This window comes from Notolepis coatsorum (genome assembly GCF_963971535.1).
Source record: "Notolepis coatsorum genome assembly, chromosome: 11".
NCBI classification, from domain to species: domain Eukaryota; kingdom Metazoa; phylum Chordata; class Actinopteri; order Aulopiformes; family Paralepididae; genus Notolepis; species Notolepis coatsorum.
The window spans coordinates 121,248,828-121,273,077 of NC_140175.1; the positions used below are offsets into that span (position 1 = coordinate 121,248,828).

The window sequence follows — 24,250 nt, forward strand, 5'->3', positions numbered from 1 at the left end:
AATGTATTATCGGCTATTGTAATAATTCTGCCGCATGGAAATTGAAAAGCTTTCCATTTTTGCACAAAATGAGTTCCCTTCTATCACTAACATTATTGTTTAAGCATTTTTGGTTGAAATAAAGTTAGTAATAATTAGGCATGCACCGAATATTCGGCCACCGAAAATGTTGGCCTTTCGGCTTTTGGCCGAAAGAGTTTTTTCACCGAAAATATATCACTGAATGTCAAAGAACAGAACCAACCTTTAACCTAACGCGTGTTGTTGTGATGATGTCATCAAAACGCGGTTTCAGTCATTACATGCGCAACGTGAGCTCTTCAGCGTTCTGCAGCCTGTGATAACTCCTCTTGGGACTCGGGAGTCGTGCTGTTTCTATGTAAACTCTGCACGCAACGCGTCCAATAAATGCGTCTTTAACATTCTTTATATCCTCACCATTACTATATGCCCGTCGTGGTTAAAAACCTTTTTGATTAACGTTAGCGTTAAGCTAGCTAACGAGGCTTCCGGTCCTCTTTCACTAGTCTCTCTTAAAGCCACGTCATCCCCTGCAAAGAGTCACAGGAGATGTAGTAAATACAACAATCCTTCCATGTAGGATAGAACGCCGTGAATTATGACAGTAGTTCAAGTTTCTTTATTAGTTGTCATACAAAAATACAGAGTACTTTTATATAAAATGCTTACTGTAGCCACTACAGTAACATCATTAAGTCTGCTATAAGCTATTCTCCCTCTCATGTGTGCAGATCTTTATGCAGTTTTAAAGCACATTGGCTTTGTTCTGAATGCACTTTGTTGTAGTTATCCTACAGAGAAAAGAAAATGCACTTGACTTGGAATTAATGTACTGTATGCATTCAGAAGTGCTGAATAAATGTTTTATGGACCCATAATAGTGATTATTTATTATTTAAGTTAAGTTTTGCCATAATCATATATTTTTCCATAATCAGGTAGCTGAACAACATTGGTAAAAAAAAATCTATTCTATGAATCATTTTCGGCATTCGGTTTTCAGCCAACTGTTTCCTATTTCGGTTTCGGCCAAGAATTTCCCATTCGGTGCATCCCTAGTAATAATAAGGTTTTTAATTTGTCGTAAAAAAACTACTACACTTACCAGTAGAACTCCTGTCGTTCAGTGCTGTCGCCGTCGGCAGCGCCAGAGAGACGTGGAGTTCCTCAGTGAACCAAAACATAAACGTTGTTATTTTGCTACTGTTACGATTAATTCATGTTGAGCTATAGATTGTGGATGTTCATGCTTTATTTGTTTTAAACGAGACGATTTAGAACTGGGTCCATTGGAAATACATGGCGTTTTCAAGAGGGGTGGACCTCATGGGAAACGGCAATGACCTAACCACTGCCCCTCCCTGTGGTAAACATGGTGCCCTCCTCCCCTCCCTCTGCCCCTCCCTGTGGTAAACATGGTGCCCTCCTCCGCTCCCTCTGCCCCTCCCTGTGGTAAACATGGTGCCCTCCTCCCCTCCCTCTGCCCCTCCCTGTGGTAAACATGTTGCCCTCCTCCCCTCCCTCTGCCCCTCCCTGTGGTAAACATGGTGCCCTCCTCCGCTCCCTCTGCCCCTCCCTGTGGTAAACATGGTGCCCTCCTCCGCTCCCTCTGCCCCTCCCTGTGGTAAACATGTTGCCCTCCTCCCCTCCCTCTGCCCCTCCCTGTGGTAAACATGGTGCCCTCCTCCGCTCCCTCTGCCCCTCCCTGTGGTAAACATGGTGCCCTCCTCCCCTCCCTCTGCCCCTCCCTGTGGTAAACATGGTGCCCTCCTCCGCTCCCTCTGCCCCTCCCTGTGGTAAACATGGTGCCCTCCTCCCCTCCCTCTGCCCCTCCCTGTGGTAAACATGGTGCCCTCCTCCGCTCCCTCTGCCCCTCCCTGTGGTAAACATGGTGCCCTCCTCCCCTCCCTCTGCCCCTCCCTGTGGTAAACATGGTGCCCTCCTCCCCTCCCTCTGCCCCTCCCTGTGGTAAACATGGTGCCCTCCTCCCCTCCCTCTGCCCCTCCCTGTGGTAAACATGGTGCCCTCCTCCCCTCCCTCTGCCCCTCCCTGTGGTAAACATGTTGCCCTCCTCCCCTCCCTCTGCCCCTCCCTGTGGTAAACATGGTGCCCTCCTCCCCTCCCTCTGCCCCTCCCTGTGGTAAACATGGTGCCCTCCTCCGCTCCCTCTCCAGCTGCTGAGCCGGCGTAACGCTCTGCACGAGCGCGCCCAGTCCCGCCGCGCCGCCCTGGAGGACTCCTTCCACCTGCAGCAGTTCTTCAGAGACTCGGACGAGCTCAAGAGCTGGATCAACGAGAAGATGAAGACCGCCACCGACGAGGCCTACAAGGTAACTGGCGCGGCGGCCTTCTGGTGAACGCACAGCAGCGAGAGAGAGAAATCAATCTGTAATGTCTGTTTAATTGGAAACCCAGCTACTCTCCACTTGGTCAGTTAAAGGTGGTAATAACCCATCAACTGAATAGTCTTCTTCAACATGTTCCTGCTTGTCCCCCCTTGTCCCCTACACACAAGGTGTGTGTTATACCTTGGGGTTTGAGGTTAAGGGTCATGAAACATGAAAATCACCCTGATTGATCAGGTTTTTTAACCTGATGATTTTGGTCTGGAGTGTAATTTGGTAACTTGCACTAAAACACACTCTCTAACCCCCCCCCACCTCCACAGGACCCCTCCAACCTGCAGGGCAAGGTGCAGAAACACCAGGCCTTCGAGGCAGAGCTCTCTGCCAACCAGAGCCGCATCGACGCCCTGCAGAAGTCCGGCCAGGAGCTGTTGGACGGGAAGCACTACGCAGCGGACGAGGTGGCCACGCGCATGGAGGAGGTCAGCTCCCAGTGGCAGAAGCTGCTGGAGGCCACCGAGCTCAAAGGTAGGTACTGCTTAACCCCCAGTGACACCCTAACCCTAACCCAGTGACATGATGGAGAGAGGAATCCTAACGTTAACACCCAGTGAGATGATGGAGAGAGGAATCCTAACGTTAACACTAGGCTTGGGCGGTATCACTTTTTTCATACCGTTATACCTTGATTATATAATACCGCGGTATACGGTATTGAACGGTATCACTTTCATTTTCATCAGCGGGGGGGGGGGGGGGGGGGGGGGGGTGCAACCCGTGTTACCAAGTAAACAAGTCGCGGAGATGGCCAGTTAGCCCGCAGCATCCGAGTGCTACTATCATTAGCTCTCAGAATGGAGCCACTAGCCAGAAGCCTGCAGCATCCTAGTAATACTAACGTTAACTCTCAGAATGGTAGCCAGGAGCCCCGCAACACCCTAGTACTAGTAACGTTAGTATTGTGTATTCAAAAACACACCGGACTGCGACGTAACGTTTTACCGTTTATTTGCTTGTTCCACCAGTCCACAACAACACACACTCTCGTTACCACAACGTTTTACGGTATTTTCACAGCACTGTCGCAACATTACCGTAAAGCGTGACCACCGTTGTGATACACATACACAACAGTTAGCTCTCAGAACAGCCAGTTAGCCCGCAGCACCAGGCAGCAACGGTAAGCGTGTCTCGACTCATTTAATTTCCAATGAAGCGGGGTTTCCCCTCCTCCTCCTGTGTACTCCTCCTGTGTATAGACAACCAGCTGCCTCGCTCCACTAGTGACTCGAGGACTGGTCTCGCCCTCTGCTGGCGCGTGTGTGCAGTGCACTACAACCAACCACTGTTAAAACAACGTTTCACTGTAATATAAACTGAAATGGATCTGTGATTTTGACGGTATTGATTTTCAATACCGTCGGTATCTCTAAATACCCCGGTATACCTTAATACCATCATACCGCCCATGCCTAGTTAACACCCAGTGAGATGATGGAGAGAGGAATCCTAACGTTAACGTTAACACCCAGTGAGATGATGGAGAGAGGAATCCTAACGTTAATGTTAACACCCAGTGAAATGATGGAGAGAGGAATCCTAACGTTAATGTTAACACCCAGTGAAATGATGGAGAGAGGAATCCTAACGTTAATGTTAACACCCAGTGAAATGATTGAGAGAGGAATCCTAACGTTAAGTTAACACCCAGTGAAATGATGGAGAGAGGAATCCTAACGTTAATGTTAACACCCAGTGAATTGATGGAGAGAGGAATCCTAACGTTAATGTTAACACCCAGTGAAATGATGGAGAGAGGAATCCTAACGTTAATGTTAACACCCAGTGAAATGATGGAGAGAGGAATCCTAACGTTAATGTTAACACCCAGTGAAATGATTGAGAGACCAACATGAAGGTTAACACTAGGGGTGGGATGATACATCGATCCAGATCGATACATCGATCAATTATCAAATGGGATCGATGCAACGTAAAAAGATCGATTCATATGCGATACTCTTATTTTGAAAATCCCCTGGTGAGCATATCCGCCCGGCTGCAACAACAATATCTCTGTGTGTGTAGACGTTAGGGCTGTCCCCGACTAAGGATTTGGATGGTCGACTATGATTGGCCAAAATTTGCCGTTAGTCGACTATTGGTCGACTAAAAAGTATAATATTTGTAATATTTATTTAAAAATATATATATATTTTTTTTTTATCATTCCATTTGGGCTGTGGGGGTGCTTAATGTCTGAAGGAGTCGACTAAAGGCTTCTTGTCCTCTGCAAAAGCATGCAATTGGTCCACTGATGGATACATCTTGATATTTGTCTAGTCTAGTGTGTTCATTAGATGGGTGAAATCCTCTTTCAGTGCCTCTGTGCCTGTTTTCTTAGGCAGTTAGCCTCTGGTATGCGTGCCATTAGCGTTAGCCACGCTTCTAGGCCTCTTTTCTTTTGGAAAGAATGATACAAAAATAAATAAAAATAAATAAATAAATAAATATTTGTATATATATTTTAAGAGGTTGGCCAGTCGACTACGGCTCCTTTCGACCGATTAGTCGACGAATCGACTAATAGGGGTCAGCCCTAGTGGACGTTAGACAGCATTGCTTCAGAGTCCGCCTATTTTGCGACCCGAAATAAGTGCCTGTTGTTTTTTCCCCCACAACGGGTCAAATGCATCCTCGCCATTCCTTTATGCCCACGTCGCGTTAAATACCGAAATGAACGTTGCGTTAGCGTAAGCTAACTAAGCTAAGCTGATAGAGCCATAGAGAGAACAGCAGAGGTCCATTAGGGACTGGGAAGGACTGCATTCTCGAGACAGCGCCACTACCAGGATCTGGCCGGTACTGCACCTTCGGACTCCCAATATGCCTTTTCCAGCCAAAATACAGCTCTGTGACAGTGAGTAGGATATTAACCCTTTAATCGCCGTTGACTCTGTTCAGCGTCATTCCCCGCCATGCTCATTCTGCCGATGACGCTGTACAGCGTCATTGATATCAATATTTCAAAAATCTGTGACCGAAATCATATTTCTCCCCCGGAGACATGAGATGTACTGGTGAGCCCCTGTCAACTCTCTAACGGTTCAAGAGCGCCATCTGGTGGCCGATCGGCCGCTCGCCCAGGGCAGAAACAGGAAGTGGAAGCTGGTGCTCATTTCAATTTGGTCTGATCACTCGCTATAGGTCCCGGGACTCTAGCTCGACACAATGGATAGCGATCCGTTGCCAATAACTCGATAAACAACATGATTTGGACGTATATACTATTATACAACCTGGAAATGGATCGGATATTTCGACATCCCATAATAGAAAAAATTCTGTTCAACGCTCATCTCCCAACGGCGAGAGGAAGCTACAGTGAGTTTCAGCGTTATTTGTTCATGTCTTCTATACTAACTGCTCTGATGATCATATCACCCACACTAGATGAATGATATAACGTTGCCCACGGAATTATAAACGACCCCCCGCCCATCCGGTCATCATCAGATCATACGTAGTAACTTCTAGAAGTACGTCCATTTGAAAAAAAAATTCTTGCGCCGATTGCTATCAAACTGTATACAATCATCAATATAATGCATTTGGGGCTATAAATCACGTTCTTGAAAGCTGCAGAAAACGATAAAAACATACTTATACTTTAGACCGTATTTTAGTATGAATATGTGAATGAAAAAGTATAACGTTGCTACACCCTGAACAATAGATATAGGACTTTGAATGGGCCATGGTAATGTCAATTTAGCAATACAATTTAAAAAGTTATAGCCCTGCAAAGAAGGGGAACCTCTCCATATTAAATAGGGCTGGCGAGGGATGGTAAATTATGAATTTAACCCCGGCGATCAAAGGGTTAATAATAATATTAAAAAAAAATGAACCAAAGACGGTGAACAGGAGGTCTATTTGTATTAAAAACAATAGATTGTTTTTCATTTAAATGTCTGGAAGAGCTCAAAAAGAAATGTCAAATGATAGTTCCATTGCCTTTTTTTGTTGTTGATTTAAATGTTACTGATTTTGTTAAATGGGCATATAATATCGTCTCATATTGATCGCAGGCACCTGAATCGACTCGTATCATATCGTGGCAGACTTTGTGATATCGGAAAATATCGTATCGTTGTCCAAAGAATCGATATCGTATCGTGTAGGGGTGGGAATCACCAGTTTCATCACGATACGATACGATATTGTTTCTTTGGACAACGATACGATATTTGCCGATATCACAGTCTGCCACGATACGAGTCGATTCAGGTGCCTGCGGTCGATATGAGGTGATATTATGTGCCCATTTAACACAATCAGTCACATTTAGATCAACTAAAAAAAGGCTACGGAAATATCAATTGATGTTTTTATTTGAGCTCTTCCAGACATTTAAATGAAAAACAATCTATTGTTTTTTAATACAAATAGACCTCCTGTTCACTTTTTATATATTGAGCTTTAAACTTTAAGTAAAATGTTTTGGAACTCACAACACGCAAGCTAAAACCCCTTCCTCTCCCAAACTTCTTACAATTGTTTTATGTCTAACTGATTGATTGATTGAAAAGTTTATTAACCGATTGCAGAAGGGGTACAGTACAGTACAGCTCAATACATATAATCGTCAAGGGGATACAGACCAGAGAAAGACTTTCGTCTTGTTTATATCAGCGTCCCCCATTTTCAATTCATCATAGTGGCTAACGTTCTGAGAGCTAACGTCGGGACCTGGCTGGTGCTGGCTAACTAACGTGGCTAACGTTCTGAGAGCTAACGTCGGGACCTGGCTGGTGCTGGCTAACTAACGTGGCTAACGTTCTGAGAGCTAACGTCGGGACCTGGCTGGTGCTAACTAACGTGGCTAACGTTCTGAGAGCTAACGTCGGGACCCTGCTGGTGCTAACTAACGTGGCTAACGTTCCGTTTTGTTTACTTGGTAACAGGTTGCTAAGGAATTTAGGTTCGAGGTTGAAGAAAGTGCACTTTTAGGTTGAAAGAACGGCCCTAATGTCAACGTGTTTCAATATAAGCGTTATGTATGGTGATAACGAGTATATTGTTAGCTCCGCCTGTTCTGCTACGGAGTTTCACAATACTGGGCGCCGGCGGATATGACTCGCGGGATTTTCAAAATAAGAGTATCGCAATATGAATCGATCTTTTTACGTTGCATCGATCCTATTTGATTATTGATAATAGATCGATGTATCGTCCCACCCCTAGTATCCTGATTCCCACCCCTAGTTAACACCCAGTGAAATGATTGAGAGACCAACATGGACGCTAACCCTCCTCAGGCATCAAGCTGCGTGAAGCCAACCAGCAGCAGCAGTTCAACAGGAACGTGGAGGACATCGAGCTGTGGCTGTACGAGGTCGAAGGTCACCTGGCTTCAGACGACTACGGCAAAGACCTGACCAGCGTCCAGAACCTGCAGAAGAAGCACGCGCTGCTGGAAGCTGACGTCGCCGCTCACCAGGTACCAACCTGCTCTGTTGTTCAGACTAGATATTTTTTTAGCTATAGTCCATTCATGCTGAGTGAATCAGTTCCCCAAGCCACATTTGTGTATTCATTTCTTTGGGGGGAATTAACTGATCGAATTAAATCGAAGATCGGAAATTAATCGAATCGAATCGTGGTCAAATGAAGATATTTCATGATGCATTGAATCGTTGCCTGAAGAATCGTAATCGAATCGTTGTGGGGTCGAATCGTTACACCCCTACTCACCACAGATGAATGCATAGAAGCACCACAAAAAAGTGCTATTCTGCAATAGTATTAGGGATGTCCCGATCCGATCACGTGATTTTCCGAAGATCGGGATCGACAAAAAAATTTTTAAAAATAACATTTTTTTTTTTTTTTTTTTAATTATTATTCAACAAACATGACCATGTTCACGTCTTAAACTCATACTGAGGCCTTAGTTTTGGGTTTAAATTGCATATTCATTTATTTATTGTCACACAGAGCAGAAGAATTTTGCGAAAACAAACCAATAGTATCCAGCTGCAGAACAGTAGACCAGCCACACTCTCAGACCCAAACGCATTTCCTTTGATTTAATTATACATCAAATGATTTGTCAAGGATTGCAATGCCTCGCTTGAACGAAGTTAACTTTTCACCTGGATAACGTCAACATTCAGGGTGAATGTAATGTGAGAAATTGGGATAATAAAAATAAAAAAAAATGTTAATGTTTTTTTTTTTATCGGACCGGGAAAGATCGGTATCGGTAGATACTCAAAATCACATGATCGGATCGGGAGCAAAAAAAAATTATCGGGACATCCCTAGTATGGAACTGTACAGCCTCCACAAGCACAATTCATGTTTTAACGAAAATTCTGAAAAAGAAATGCAACATCACTTAATACGGACTCGGGGTTTGCACAAGGTGCTTTAAGTGCTTAAATTGTGCTAGATTTGACGAAACCATTCGCATTGAAAGTTGTTCATCCATGATAAAATTGTTCTGAATCCAAGACATTTTATTTCTTTTTAAAAGTAACTAATTCTCGGAAATTGGTTTTAAATATTGGATCAGATATTTTTTTTAATGACAAATAGTGCTTAGGAAAGTACTTGAAAATCCTTGAATTTCATTTTGCAATGTCTGCAGGATTTGTGACGTGAAATAAACCTCTGCCTGGTGTTAGATTCTGATCAATCGGCCAGTATCGCGTCTTCTTGTGTTATCACCTCTCCATGGTCCCTCTGCGTTGTGTACTTTTAATGATCCTGACGTCTCATATACTGGCTGTACAATCCTTATCTCTCCCCGTTAGTGCAAACCGCCACCATAATGTTTCACCACCTTCGTAAGAATTCGACACCTTGACAGCATACCTTTCTTGAAAGAGCGTTGTTTATTGATATAAACAGAAGCCTCAGCCCAGATGTTATCAGATTGTATTTTCATTGCTATCGTCTCCGCTGTTTATTCAGTCCAATGGTGGCTCAGGCCTTATCTAGCCAGAACCCTTCTCCCGTTAGCCGAAGCTAATGATGATGTGACCTGGCCCCTTTAGATGCTCTCATCTCCCCCCAATCTATACATCACATACTGTACATTGAAAAAACACCCCAAAACACCCGTTTTCTCTCATTGGTTACCGGGCCGATCGGGGCTTAACCCTTTCACTGCCGCACTACCAAACGGTTAACCCTTTCACTGCGACACGGTTACCGTCGGTAGTGTGATAGTAAAGGGTTAACCTTCTGTTGTGTCGCAGTGAAAGGGTTAACCGTTTGGTAGTGCGGCAGTGAGGTTAACTGACATTTAACTGACATTTCCTCCATAGTGTTTCATATAGTAAAACGCAACACGTTGTCGAACCCCTCTCTCTCCTCTCAGGACCGCATCGACGGCATCACCATCCAGGCGCGCCAGTTCCAGGACGCCGGCCACTTCGACGCGGATAACATCCGCAAGAAGCAGGAGGCCCTGGTGCTGCGCTACGAGGCGCTGCGGGAGCCCATGGCCGCGCGCAAGCAGAAGCTCTCCGACTCGCTGCGCCTCCAGCAGCTCTTCAGGGACGTCGAGGACGAGGAGACCTGGATCCGCGAGAAGGAGCCCATCGCTGCCTCCACCAACAGAGGTAGGCGTCACAGCAGAACATGTGTTATCGGGATAGGAGTAGCACATGGCAAGGAACATTAGTTTCAAATGTATCCAAGAGTAAACATCCTAACCATGTCACAACATCAGTCATAGTGTATATTTTCAGCAATTTGTTTGTTTACCAATAGGCTAAAGTATTAGTGAGATTTTAGTTTTTGAAATGTGATAATATGCGGTCGGGTGGCGTAGCGGAGATTGCGCTCGTCACCAATGCAAGAGGCTGCGGTCTCGACTCCCGGAGTCAGCATTGCTTGCGGCTTGGGCCGGTCGTCATACTAACTCGTTTGGCTGAGTTAGGGGGAGGGAAGTCGTGGGTGGTAATCTGGCGTTGTGGACAGCGATGCCTACAGGTCAGGTCTGGGCGCCTGCTCAGCGAAAGGCAGGAAATGGTGAAGGCAGCGTGACCTACCACGCGTTACGCTTCACCAATGAGAGTCCTCGCTGCCAGGTGAAAAAAGAGCCACTGGCTGTCTCCACATGTGTCGGAGGAAGCATGTGGTGGACCTCAGGGTTCCCTTGTACCGACCAGTAGGAGGAACATGCGCACAACAACCAGGTAGGGGAGGGAGGGAATTGGCATAACTACTAAATTGGGATGGGGAGAAAAAAATCAGGCGGAGAAAAAGAGGATTAAAAAAAGAAATGTGATAATATTTTCGCGGAGATCCGTCATTTTGAATTAGCGACGTCGCCGAATGATGATGATTTGTAGTCATGAGCACAGGGCATCCATAGCGCTCAATGAGCATTTACATTTTGAAAAACTACACTACCCAGTGAATTCTAGCTTCCTGCAAGCAAATGACTTGTGTATGAATTCTTTTTTGTTTCTCGGGATACTCTATCACAAAACTGAACGTTATTGGCATAGATTGGAGCGCAGTTAGTGTGTCTACCTTCTGTGAACATTTAGCAACTATCAGTGTTGAAATCCGATCCAAAATGGCAGAGCCATATCCATTCTAAGAATCTAACTGTACATACAGTAGATTTCATTCTTCATTCTCGATGCACGCCTGGAGATACTAAATCCAAATTGAACTCTGCCATTTGAAAGAGGAGATTTGGCAGAATTCAGTACTGTATCTACAAAACCTTCTGTTTAATCATCTTCCCTTTATTAATTTCCTTAGATCTTTTGTACACATGATCTCAAGAAGGTACTGAACGGGCTCAGTGGCAGTTATTCATTTCTGGTCATTTTTAGCATGGTGTTATTCACTGTCAAATATGCAAAGACAAATCATAATTCATATTCTTCTTTGTTTCATCACAATTTAAGCAAGCCTAGTAATAGACACAATATTTCTGACACTGGGAATACATTCACTGAGGTCCATAGATGTCCCTAGATACCAAGAACATGCAAATGGCCTTGTAGAAGTGGAGCAATCTTCCATTTACTTAGGTGTGTATATTAGGCGGATTTTCAGAAAATGAAGAGGTTAACTGACGAGTGTCCTCTTTCCTCAGGCAAAGACCTGATTGGGGTCCAGAACCTCCTGAAGAAGCACCAGGCGCTGCAGGCTGAGATCTCTGGCCACGAGCCTCGCATCAAGGCGGTCAGCCAGAAGGGAGAGGCCATGGTGGAGGAAGGTACGTCCGTCACCTGCTGTCATACTGTCAACATGGAGGTTGTCAAGTTTTGTTTTATTTGTCACATATAAGGTACAATGAGACCTGTTTCAGAACCAACCTGAGACGCACAGCGTGCTCACAGCCTCTCATCTCCATTGAATTGAATTTATTCACACACACACAACACGATACAATACATATCACACACGACGGCGGAGGCCACCATGCAAGGTGCCAACCTGCTCATTGGGAGCAGTTAGGTGTTAAGTGTCTTGCTCAAGGACACTTCGACACGCTGCCCGGGAGGAACCAGAATCAAACCGGGAACCTTCTGATTTACCAGATGACCGCTCTCCCCGTTTCACAAGAAGGTAAACACGAGGCGTGTCTCCCCGGTCTCCAGGACACTTTGCCGGCGAGGAGGTGAAGGCCAAGCTGGGCGAGCTGAACGGCCGCTGGGACTCCCTGAAGGCCAAGGCCTCGCAGCGCAGGCAGGACCTGGAGGACTCTCTGCAGGCACAGCAGTACTTCGCCGACGCCAACGAGGCCGAGTCCTGGATGAGGGAGAAGGAGCCCATCGTGGGGAGTGTGGACTACGGCAAGGACGAGGACTCTGCTGAGGTAGGGAGCGAGGAGGAGCAGGGAGGCAGCATGGTTAGGTTTTTTTTTTAATTATTATTTTGCATAATGTAAAATAAATATATATTATTATTTGAGGTTAGTTAGTGTGTGTGTGTCACGTGCACTCACTGTAGTTTTTGCGATGCTGTAATTGGCCCAAGACACACACACACATGAACGAATGTTTAAATAAAAAAAGTTTTTTACACTAAGAAAATCGATAAGTGACGCCACTTATCGATGTCACGCAGTTATCGATAAGTGGTGTCAGCCTCGGTAACATGCTGCTGTTCTCCACAGGCGCTGCTGAAGAAGCACGAGGCCCTGATGTCTGACCTGAGCGCCTACGGCAGCAGCATCCAGTCTCTGAAGGAGCAGGCCCAGTCCTGCAGGGTGAGGACCACCAACACACACACACACACACACACACACACACACACACACACACACACACACACACACAGTCTCTGAAGGAGCAGGCCCAGTCCTGCAGGGTGAGGACCACCAACACACACACACACACACACACACAGTCTCTGAAGGAGCAGGCCCAGTCCTGCAGGGTGAGGACCACCAACACACACACACACACACACACACAGTCTCTGAAGGAGCAGGCCCAGTCCTGCAGGGTGAGGACCACCACACACACACACACACACACACACACACACACACACACACACACACACACACACACACACACACACACACACACACACAGTCTCGGAAGGAGCAGGCCCAGTCCTGCAGGGTGAGGACCACCAACCATCATCTACCCATGTCATGCTATCTTCTCAACTCTCATGTGGTGTTCATGTTCGTGGGACCCGAGACTTCTCTCTGAATCTGTACTGCGTTCTTCACCCCCGACAGCAACAAGTGGCTCCCACTGACGACGAGACGGGGAAAGAGCTGGTGCTGGCCCTGTACGACTACCAGGAGAAGAGCCCCCGGGAGGTCACCATGAAGAAGGGGGACATCCTCACGCTGCTGAACAGCACCAACAAGGTAGCTAGAGTTCTAAAGCTGCTGAACAGCACCAACAAGGTAGCTAGAGTTCTAAAGCTGCTGAACAGCACCAACAAGGTAGCTAGAGTTCTAAAGCTGATCAACAGCACCAACAAGGTAGCTAGAGTTCTAAAGCTGATCAACAGCACCAACAAGGTAGCTAGAGTTCTAAAGCTGATCAACAGCACCAACAAGGTAGCTAGAGTTCTAAAGCTGATCAACAGCACCAACACGGTAGCTAGAGTTCTAAAGCTGCTGAACAGCACCAACAAGGTAGCTAGAGTTCTAAAGCTGATAAACACCAACAAGGTAGCTAGAGTTCTAAAGCTGCTGAACAGCACCAACAAGGTAGCTAGAGTTCTAAAGCTGCTGAACAGCACCAACAAGGTAGCTAGAGTTCTAAAGCTGATCAACAGCAACAACAAGGTAGCTAGAGTTCTAAAGCTGATCAACAGCAACAACAAGGTAGCTAGAGTTCTAAAGCTGATAAACACCAACAAGGTAGCTAGAGTTCTAAAGCTGATCAACAGCAACAACAAGGTAGCTAGAGTTCTAAAGCTGATCAACAGCACCAACACGGTAGCTAGAGTTCTAAAGCTGATCAACAGCACCAACAAGGTAGCTAGAGTTCTAAAGCTGATCAACAGCACCAACAAGGTAGCTAGAGTTCTAAAGCTGATCAACAGCACCAACAAGGTAGCTAGAGTTCTAAAGCTGATCAACAGCACCAACAAGGTAGCTAGAGTTCTAAAGCTGATCAACAGCACCAACACGGTAGCTAGAGTTCTAAAGCTGATCAACAGCACCAACAAGGTAGCTAGAGTTCTAAAGCTGATCAACAGCACCAACACGGTAGCTAGAGTTCTAAAGCTGATCAACAGCACCAACAAGGTAGCTAGAGTTCTAAAGCTGATCAACAGCACCAACAAGGTAGCTAGAGTTCTAAAGCTGATCAACAGCACCAACAAGGTAGCTAGAGTTCTAAAGCTGATAAACACCAACAAGGTAGCTAGAGTTCTAAAGCTGATCAACAGCACCAACAAGGTAGCTAGAGTTCTAAAGCTGATCAACAGCACCAACACGGTAGCTAGAGTTCTAAAGCTGATCAACAGCACCAACAAGGTAGCTAGAGTTCTAAAGCTGATCAACAGCACCAACACGGTAGCTAGAGTTCTAAAGCTGATCAACAGCACCAACAAGGTAGCTAGAGTTCTAAAGCTGATCAACAGCACCAACAAGGTAGCTAGAGTTCTAAAGCTGCTGAACAGCACCAACAAGGTAGCTAGAGTTCTAAAGCTGATCAACAGCACCAACAAGGTAGCTAGAGTTCTAAAGCTGACCAACAGCAACAACAAGGTAGCTAGAGTTTCATCAGTGAACAGTGTCATCAGCGTAGGAGATATTTCATGATGGTTCTCTCCTGTAGGACAGTGTCATCAGCGTAGTAGGTGTTTGAATGAATGAGAACTTTATTAACAGATTGCAGAATGGGTACAATACAGTGCAGCTCAATACACACAATTGTTAAGGGGATGCAGACCAGAAAAAGACGTTTGTCTTGTTTACATCATGATGGTTCTCTCCTGTAGAACAGTGTCATCAGCGTAGATGTTTCATGATGGTTCTCTCCTGTAGGACAGTGTCATCAGCGTAGGAGGTGTTTAATGATGGTTCTCTCCTGTAGGACAGTGTCATCAGCGTAGGAGGTGTTTCATGATGGTTCTCTCCTGTACAACAGTGTCATCAGCGTAGGAGGTGTTTCATGATGGTTCTCTCCTGTAGGACTGGTGGAAGGTGGAGGTGAACGACCGCCAGGGCTTTGTTCCTGCTGCCTATGTGAAGAAGCTGGACCCCACCCAGTCCTCCTCCAGGGAGAACCTCCTGGACGAGCAAGGCAGCATCGGACTGCGCCAGGACCAGATCGACAACCAGTAAGTGACCCAACAGTAGAACCGGTCTTTCAGCACTTTACTTGACTTGACTTACATTCTGTTTCTTCTAATAACACCCGTCCAGTTCAATTCTTCCTTCTTTTTTTTTTGATCCACTTTTTCTCCCATTTTCTATATTTTCTCCCATCCCAATTTCGTATCATCCAATTCAACCCTCCCCTGTCACGAACGCTGTTTCTTGCCTCCCACAAGCCGGCTGCAATGTGGACTAAGTCATACATAGCACAAGTCCCCTCCGGTACTTGAGTTAACAGCAGTCGCATCTTTTCACCTGCGCAGCTCGATCTCTCAGTGGCGAGGAGTAACGCGTGGGAGGCTCACGCTGCCCCCGACACTTCCTGATTCTACTGCGCAGGCGCACCAACCGACCTGTAGGAGTCGCTGTCCACAACGCCCGATCCCCACCCATCAGTTTCCCACCCCCTAATACGGCCAATGTGTATTAGTATGAACGACCAGCTAAACTGAAAGCAATGTGGAGCGCTGGGCTGAAACAGGCGAGCCCAGCGTCTCCGCATTCGTGGCGAGCGCCTTGCCCACTACGCCACGTAGCCCCCCTAAATTCTTCCTTCTTAAAGGGATAGTTCAGAGTCCTATCTCAACACAATCCATGCTGTTCCTGTGGTGTACAGAGACAAAATTGTGTCGATGTCCAAATATTTATGGACCTGACCAAATTGTAAGCACGTTCCTTACTCGATCATTGATAACGTTAATGACCAATCAATTAATTGTAACAAAAAATACCCAATTTACCAAACAATAACAAATGTATTTGTTTCCTCAATCAAAAGGTTTATTTACGCAGCAGCGAAATATTGCATTCTCGCAACATTGCATGGCATATGAAACATAGAAATGTAGAGGCCTAGACATTAAAACACATTTGTCTCGACTCTAAGCGGGCGGGCTGCATAGTTAGCAACACTGCAGTGGTGACTCGCCAGTCCTTGTGTAACTCTCCTCGATGCGCGAGGTGGTTGTGGATGGGATATGTCACGCTGGCTCAAGCAGTTGTATCATTTTCCGAAATCCTTCGCCGTCAACAATATCGATCATGCCGTTTTCCATAAATGCGCAGACCGGCTTGGGTTATTTTTTCAAAATCAACGCTTCTCTTAGCCTGCTTAATTTTGGAAGTTGCCGTCGCTTGTGTTTTTTCCCCTAGCTTATTTCCCAGACACAGAGATAGTCGCTTCCTCGTCATAGTTATATTGCGCCCTCTATCTGTTCATTGAAACATGCTTTGAAAATACACCATTCTACTGATGGCTACAATGTAATAAGAGACGGACAACATTGTAACATATTGTAGAAATCGTCGGAAAGGAGAAACGCACAATTTCTAACTTGCGACAACACAAAGCCGTGTGTCATTTATTTCATTTATAGCACAAGTGACAGCTGTCAGAACTATGCCGTGCTAGCCTCCCACAGCTCGTAGTAACCAAACATTTTATCAATGAAATCCCACCCGGGCGTCTTCTCCAAGCCCAACCCCAAAACCAACCTCCTTAAAGTGACAGTGCCCCATAAACACATCAAAACAATACAATGGTGTGTATAGAACCCACTACAATATCATTGTTTGATTGAGTAAATGTTATGTGTTTGAGTAAATCCTTAACGATCAAGCAATCGATCTTCGATTAATTGTTAACATCCCTAGACCTGACTGTATAACCTCTTGACTTCTTAACCTCTCTTCTTAACTTCCATCTATGATGAGCTTCCTCTACTGACCTCTCTGTCTCTCTCTCTCTCTGTCTCTCGTCTATAACCACTAAACCTGTCCTCTCTCTCTGTCTCTCTCTCTCCGTCTCTCTCTCTCTCTTCCCCCCCCCTCTATAACCACTAAACCTGTCCTCTGTCTCTGTCTCTCTCTCTCTCTCTCTCTCTCTCTCGCTCTCTCTCTCTCTCCCCCCCCCCCTCTATAACCACTAAACCTGTCCTCTGTGCCCGTGTGCCCCTGCCTTGCCACCGTGCAGGCTTGTCGCCAAGGAGGCCTGCAGCGTGTCTGTACGCATGAAGCAGGTGGAGGAACTGTGAGTACGACACAGACCAAGAGCCTCTGTGTTGTGGTCGTTATGAGCATCATCTGCCCCCACAGTGACCGCTGTTACAGCTGTTATGATGCTGCGTCATGACATCACTCTGGGTTCAAGTGACGGGAGGGGTGATTCAATTCAACTGGTTTCAAGTTTTGTTTTATTTGTCACATATCAAATCAAATGAATTTGTAAGGCCCGACAACACACGTTAATGTCCCCATGGGCCGGACACGTCTTCTTTAAACAAGTCAAGAAGAAACATCACAATAAATCAAGAACAAGACAAAAACACCATGAAGTGCAAAAATGTTTTAATAAATAAAATAAATGAACGCAACACTCCCAGACATACCCCACGCTAAATATAAGGTGCATTGCAGTGAAATGCTTGCTTCTGTATGAGCCTCCTGAGATTGTGCTTCATACTGTAAACATTTTTTAAATAATAAAGATCAAACACTATACAAAATATACAATATACAAAACTACTAGTACAAAAATGCAACAAATGAGAAAATGCTAAAATTGGGTATCAAAACATGATATCTGTAAGTGAGATAACCTGCTGAGTCGGAAAATAATATGGAGACCAATTTCCTCTCTGTTCAGTAGAAAGCTTAAAAATTCCAGCAGAGGTGTTTTTGGCCAAGCTAGGCTAGCTTCTCTGTATCCACTTCCATTAATCTGTGCTAAACTAGGTTAGCTTCTCTGTATCCACTTCCATTAATCTGTGCTAAGATAGGTTAGCTTCTCTGTATCCACTTCAATCTGTGCTAAACTAGGTTAGCTGCTCTGTAGCCACTTCCATTCATCTGTGCTAAGCTAGGTTAGCTGCTCTGTATCCACTTCCATTCATCTGTGCTAAGCTAGGTTAGCTGCTCTGTAGCCACTTCCATTCATCTGTGCTAAGCTAGGTTAGCTGCTCTGTAGCCACTTCCATTCATCTGTGCTAAGCTAGGTTAGCTGCTCTGTAGCCACTTCCATTCATCTGTGCTAAGCTAGGTTAGCTGATCTGTATCCACTTCCATTCATCTTTGCTAAGCTAGGTTAGCTGCTCTGTAGCCACTTCCATTCATCTGTGCTAAGCTAGGTTAGCTGCTCTGTATCCACTTCCATTCATCTGTGCTAAGCTAGGTTAGCTGCTCTGTAGCCACTTCCATTCATCTGTGCTAAGCTAGGTTAGCTGCTCTGTATCCACTTCCATTCATCTGTGCTAAGCTAGGTTAGCTGCTCTGTAGCCACTTCCATTCATCTGTGCTAAGCTAGGTTAGCTGCTCTGTAGCCACTTCCATTCATCTGTGCTAAGCTAGGTTAGCTGCTCTGTAGCCACTTCCATTCATCTGTGCTAAGCTAGGTTAGCTGCTCTGTAGCCACTTCCATTCATCTGTGCTAAGCTAGGTTAGCTGCTCTGTAGCCACTTCCATTCATCTGTGCTAAGCTAGGTTAGCTGCTCTGTATCCACTTCCATTCATCTGTGCTAAGCTAGGTTAGCTGCTCTGTAGCCACTTCCATTCATCTGTGCTAAGCTAGGTTAGCTGCTCTGTAGCCACTTCCATTAATCTGTGCTAAGCTAGGTTAGCTGCTCTGTAGCCACTTCCATTCATCTGTGCTAAGCTAGGTTAGCTGCTCTGTAGCCACTTCCATTCATCTGTGCTAAGCTAGGTTAGCTGCTCTGTAGCCACTTCCATTCATCTGTGCTAAGCTAGGTTAGCTGCTCTGTATCCACTTCCATTCATCTGTGCTAAGCTAGGTTAGCTGCTCTGTAGCCACTTCCATTCATCTGTGCTAAGCTAGGTTAGCTTCTCTGTATCCACTTCCATTCATCTGTGCTAAGCTAGGTTAGCTGCTCTGTAGCCACTTCCATTCATCTGTGCTAAGCTAGGTTAGCTGCTCTGTAGCCACTTCCATTCATCTGTGCTAAGCTAGGTTAGCTGCTCTGTATCCACTTCCATTCATCTGTGCTAAGCTAGGTTAGCTGCTCTGTAGCCACTTCCATTCATCTGTGCTAAGCTAGGTTAGCTGCTCTGTAGCCACTTCCATTCATCTGTGCTAAGCTAGGTTAGCTGCTCTGTATCCACTTCCATTCATCTGTGCTAAGCTAGGTTAGCTGCTCTGTATCCACTTCCATTCATCTGTGCTAAGCTAGGTTAGCTGCTCTGTAGCCACTTCCATTCATCTGTGCTAAGCTAGGTTAGCTTCTCTGTAGCCACTTCCATTCATCTGTGCTAAGCTAGGTTAGCTGCTCTGTAGCCACTTCCATTCATCTGTGCTAAGCTAGGTTAGCTGCTCTGTAGCCACTTCCATTCATCTGTGCTAAGCTAGGTTAGCTGCTCTGTATCCACTTCCATTCATCTGTGCTAAGCTAGGTTAGCTGCTCTGTATCCACTTCCATTCATCTGTGCTAAACTAGGTTAGTTGCTCTGTATCCACTTCCATTCATCTGTGCTAAGCTAGGTTAGCTGCTCTGTAGCCACTTCCATTCATCTGTGCTAAGCTAGGTTAGCTGCTCTGTAGCCACTTCCATTGATCTGTGCTAAGCTAGGTTAGCTTGCAACCGGATAGTTTTCTACTGAACACACAGAGGAAACTGGTATCTTATCTACATGTCTGACTCTGGAGAAGACGGTAAGTGCATTTCCTAAGCATGTAAAATGCAAACTTTTATTTAAGCTTAATTTCATAACAATGATAATGTGGACACTACAGTAATTATCTAGGCGTGTTTATGGACACAGACATACCTTGGAATATTTGATTTTCATCAGAAAATACACACACACACACACACCCCTCCCTATATTTCAAGTGAACGGAGAGCCTCATCAATGTGCAGCTTCAACAGTGGTCACAATGGGGCCACCATCAGCCCCCGCCCCGGAACACCCTCACCGCTCCGCTCCGTGACGTCCTCCTTTCCCCGTCACCCTGCTCCCTTTCAAAATGTCTTCTATTCCAGCCAGAGGGATAGAAGTGGACACACGCCTCCTCTCGCCCTCCTCGTCCCTCCTCATCCCAAGCTTGTCTCATGGACCACGTTGTGCGCCGGTTGAATGTTTGTGTCGATGAGGGTAAAGATATTCTGTTGTACAACACAACCATGGATACGACCATGTCAGACAAGTGGGGTCACGTATGTTTCCTGTAGGGAGAACCTCCTTCACGTACCTCATCCAGTCCTGAGAGCAGGTTTGATAAGATCCTACATTGAGGAACATGTAGTGTGATCCAGTCCTGAGAGCAGGTTTGATAAGATCCTACATTGAGGAACATGTAGTGTGATCCAGTCTTGAGAGCAGGTTTGATAAACTCCTACATTGAGGAACATGTAGTGTGATCCAGTCCTGAGAGCAGGTTTGATAAGATCCTACATTGAGGAACATGTAGTGTGATCCAGTCCTGAGAGCAGGTTTGATAAGATCCTACATTGAGGAACATGTAGTGTGATCCAGTCTTGAGAGCAGGTTTGATAAACTCCTACATTGAGGAACATGTAGTGTGATCCAGTCCTGAGAGCAGGTTTGATAAACTCTTACATTGAGGGACATGTAGTGTGATCCAGTCCTGAGAGCAGGTTTGATAAGATCCTACATTGAGGAACATGTAGTGTGATCCAGTCCTGAGAGCAGGTTTGATAAACTCTTACATTGAGGGACATGTAGTGTGATCCAGTCCTGAGAGCAGGTTTGATAAGATCCTACATTGAGGAACATGTAGTGTGATCCAGTCCTGAGAGCAGGTTTGATAAGATCCTACATTGAGGAACATGTAGTGTGATCCAGTCTTGAGAGCAGGTTTGATAAACTCCTACATTGAGGAACATGTAGTGTGATCCAGTCCTGAGAGCAGGTTTGATAAACTCTTACATTGAGGGACATGTAGTGTGATCCAGTCCTGAGAGCAGGTTTGATAAGATCCTACATTGAGGAACATGTAGTGTGATCCAGTCCTGAGAGCAGGTTTGATAAGATCCTACATTGAGGAACATGTAGTGTGATCCAGTCCTGAGAGCAGGTTTGATAAGATCCTACATTGAGGAACATGTAGTGTGATCCAGTCCTGAGAGCAGGTTTGATAAGATCCTACATTGAGGAACATGTAGTGTGATCCAGTCCTGAGAGCAGGTTTGATAAGATCCTACATTGAGGAACATGTAGTGTGATCCAGTCCTGAGAGCAGGTTTGATAAGATCCTACATTGAAATCTAGTAGTGAAGTGAGTTGGTAATTTGTTTAGGAGCGCTTTGTAAATAAACATTATACCGATGTTGATCTCATTTGTTAATGTTCCAGTGAAGTCCTGTTTGCTCTTCTGGTTTCTTTAGGAAAACAAGCCACAGAAGCAGAAGTTTCTTCATATTGTTTTGCTGTTGAAAATCACCCAGATGACTAAAAGTAAACTTTATTAGTATTAGTCCACTGGCCCTGTAAAAAGAATATATATACCAAGTAAAGTACAGGGTCTACGCTCTCGCTACACACGGCATTGTATAGTAGCTACTTCTCTCCACTTGTAAAGAGGCATTTGGGGCAACAGTGGCTCGGGGGGTAGAGCAGTCGTCTGGCAATCCGGAGGTTCCCAGTTTGATTCCCGCTCTTCCTGTCGAAGTGTCCTTGAGCAAGACACTTAACCCCTAACTGCTCCCGATGAGCAGGTTGTCACCTTGCATGGTTGCCGTCTGTGTGTGTGTGTGTGTGAGTGAACAGGTAAACTGCGAGGAGCTAAATGTAAAGCGGTGTCCTCCCTCCCTCCCTCTCTGCAGGTACGGCACCTTGCTGGAGCTGGGCGAGCGGCGTAAGGACTCGCTGGAGAAGAGCTGTAAGAAGTTCATGCTGTTCCGAGAGGCCAACGAGCTGCAGCAGTGGATCAACGAGAAGGAGGGCGCGCTCACCACCGAGGAGATGGGCTGCGACCTGGAGCAGGTGGAGGTGCTGCAGAAGAAGTTCGACGACTTCCAGAAGGTAGACTTATTTATTTATAAATCAGTTTATTTAATAAAAAATTGAAATAGAAAATTGAACATAAACACCCATAACACTCTCGCTCCCCCTCAACCACCCCCCACCGTCCCCCTCAACCAGCCCCCACCGTCCCCCTCAACCACCCCCCACTGCCCCCCTCAACCACCCCCCACTGCCCCCCCCCCCCCATCTCAACCACCAAAAAGTCTTACATTTAATCATCAGAATTTTAAAAAGGTCTTAAATATAATATGATATTATACAAAGTATGATATATTATGATGGGTTTAAACATGTATTTGATTAGGAAGTTACTCATTTGTGTGTCTCTGTCTTGAACGTTGTCTTTTTGTCTCCTAGGATCTGAAGGCCAACGAGTCCCGCCTGAGGGACATCAACAAGGTGGCGTCTGAGCTGGAGTCTGAGGGTCTGATGGCTGAGGAGGCCACCATGGTGCAGGCCCAGGTAGGGTTAGGGTCTGAGCTGGAGTCTGAGGGTCTGATGGCTGAGGAGGCCACCATGGTGCAGGCCCAGGTAGGGTTAGGGTCTGAGCTGGAGTCTGAGGGTCTGATGGCTGAGGAGGCCACCATGGTGCAGGCCCAGGTAGGGTTAGGGTCTGAGCTGGAGTCTGAGGGTCTGATGGCTGAGGAGGCCACCATGGTGCAGGCCCAGGTAGGGTTAGGGTCTGAGCTGGAGTCTGAGGGTCTGATGGCTGAGGAGGCCACCATGGTGCAGGCCCAGGTAGGGTTAGGGTCTGAGCTGGAGTCTGAGGGTCTGATGGCTGAGGAGGCCACCATGGTGCAGGCCCAGGTAGGGTTAGGGTCTGAGCTGGAGTCTGAGGGTCTGATGGCTGAGGAGGCCACCATGGTGCAGGCCCAGGTAGGGTTAGGGTCTGAGCTGGAGTCTGAGGGTCTGATGGCTGAGGAGGCCACCATGGTGCAGGCCCAGGTAGGGTTAGGGTCTGAGCTGGAGTCTGAGGGTCTGATGGCTGAGGAGGCCACCATGGTGCAGGCCCAGGTAGGGTTAGGGTCTGAGCTGGAGTCTGAGGGTCTGATGGCTGAGGAGGCCACCATGGTGCAGGCCCAGGTAGGGTTAGGGTCTGAGCTGGAGTCTGAGGGTCTGATGGCTGAGGAGGCCACCATGGTGCAGGCCCAGGTAGGGTTAGGGTCTGAGCTGGAGTCTGAGGGTCTGATGGCTGAGGAGGCCACCATGGTGCAGGCCCAGGTAGGGTTAGGGTCTGAGCTGGAGTCTGAGGGTCTGATGGCTGAGGAGGCCACCATGGTGCAGGCCCAGGTAGGGTTAGGGTCTGAGCTGGAGTCTGAGGGTCTGATGGCTGAGGAGGCCACCATGGTGCAGGCCCAGGTAGGGTTAGGGTCTGAGCTGGAGTCTGAGGGTCTGATGGCTGAGGAGGCCACCATGGTGCAGGCCCAGGTAGGGTTAGGGTCTGAGCTGGAGTCTGAGGGTCTGATGGCTGAGGAGGCCACCATGGTGCAGGCCCAGGTAGGGTTAGGGTCTGAGCTGGAGTCTGAGGGTCTGATGGCTGAGGAGGCCACCATGGTGCAGGCCCAGGTAGGGTTAGGGTCTGAGCTGGAGTCTGAGGGTCTGATGGCTGAGGAGGCCACCATGGTGCAGGCCCAGGTAGGGTTAGGGTCTGAGCTGGAGTCTGAGGGTCTGATGGCTGAGGAGGCCACCATGGTGCAGGCCCAGGTAGGGTTAGGGTCTGAGCTGGAGTCTGAGGGTCTGATGGCTGAGGAGGCCACCATGGTGCAGGCCCAGGTAGGGTTAGGGTCTGAGCTGGAGTCTGAGGGTCTGATGGCTGAGGAGGCCACCATGGTGCAGGCCCAGGTAGGGTTAGGGTCTGAGCTGGAGTCTGAGGGTCTGATGGCTGAGGAGGCCACCATGGTGCAGGCCCAGGTAGGGTTAGGGTCTGAGCTGGAGTCTGAGGGTCTGATGGCTGAGGAGGCCACCATGGTGCAGGCCCAGGTAGGGTTAGGGTCTGAGCTGGAGTCTGAGGGTCTGATGGCTGAGGAGGCCACCATGGTGCAGGCCCAGGTAG

General features: G+C 46.8%; 1 protein-coding gene across 5 annotated transcripts in view; it reads left to right on the forward strand.

Moving 5' to 3' along the window:
* Nucleotides 1–24,250, forward strand: part of sptan1 (spectrin alpha, non-erythrocytic 1) — a 137,442-nt gene that overhangs the window by 49,839 nt on the left and 63,353 nt on the right. For all 5 annotated transcript variants that reach the window (XM_084325426.1, XM_084325427.1, XM_084325423.1 and 2 more), the window contains exons 13-23: nt 2,196–2,351; nt 2,690–2,894; nt 7,688–7,869; nt 9,757–10,000; nt 11,497–11,619; nt 12,005–12,222; nt 12,523–12,615; nt 13,099–13,233; nt 15,016–15,164; nt 21,996–22,194; nt 22,555–22,659. In XM_084325426.1, coding sequence (XP_084181552.1) covers nt 2,196–2,351; nt 2,690–2,894; nt 7,688–7,869; nt 9,757–10,000; nt 11,497–11,619; nt 12,005–12,222; nt 12,523–12,615; nt 13,099–13,233; nt 15,016–15,164; nt 21,996–22,194; nt 22,555–22,659 — 1,809 coding nt within the window. The remainder of the gene's footprint in view (nt 1–2,195; nt 2,352–2,689; nt 2,895–7,687; nt 7,870–9,756; nt 10,001–11,496; nt 11,620–12,004; nt 12,223–12,522; nt 12,616–13,098; nt 13,234–15,015; nt 15,165–21,995; nt 22,195–22,554; nt 22,660–24,250) is intronic.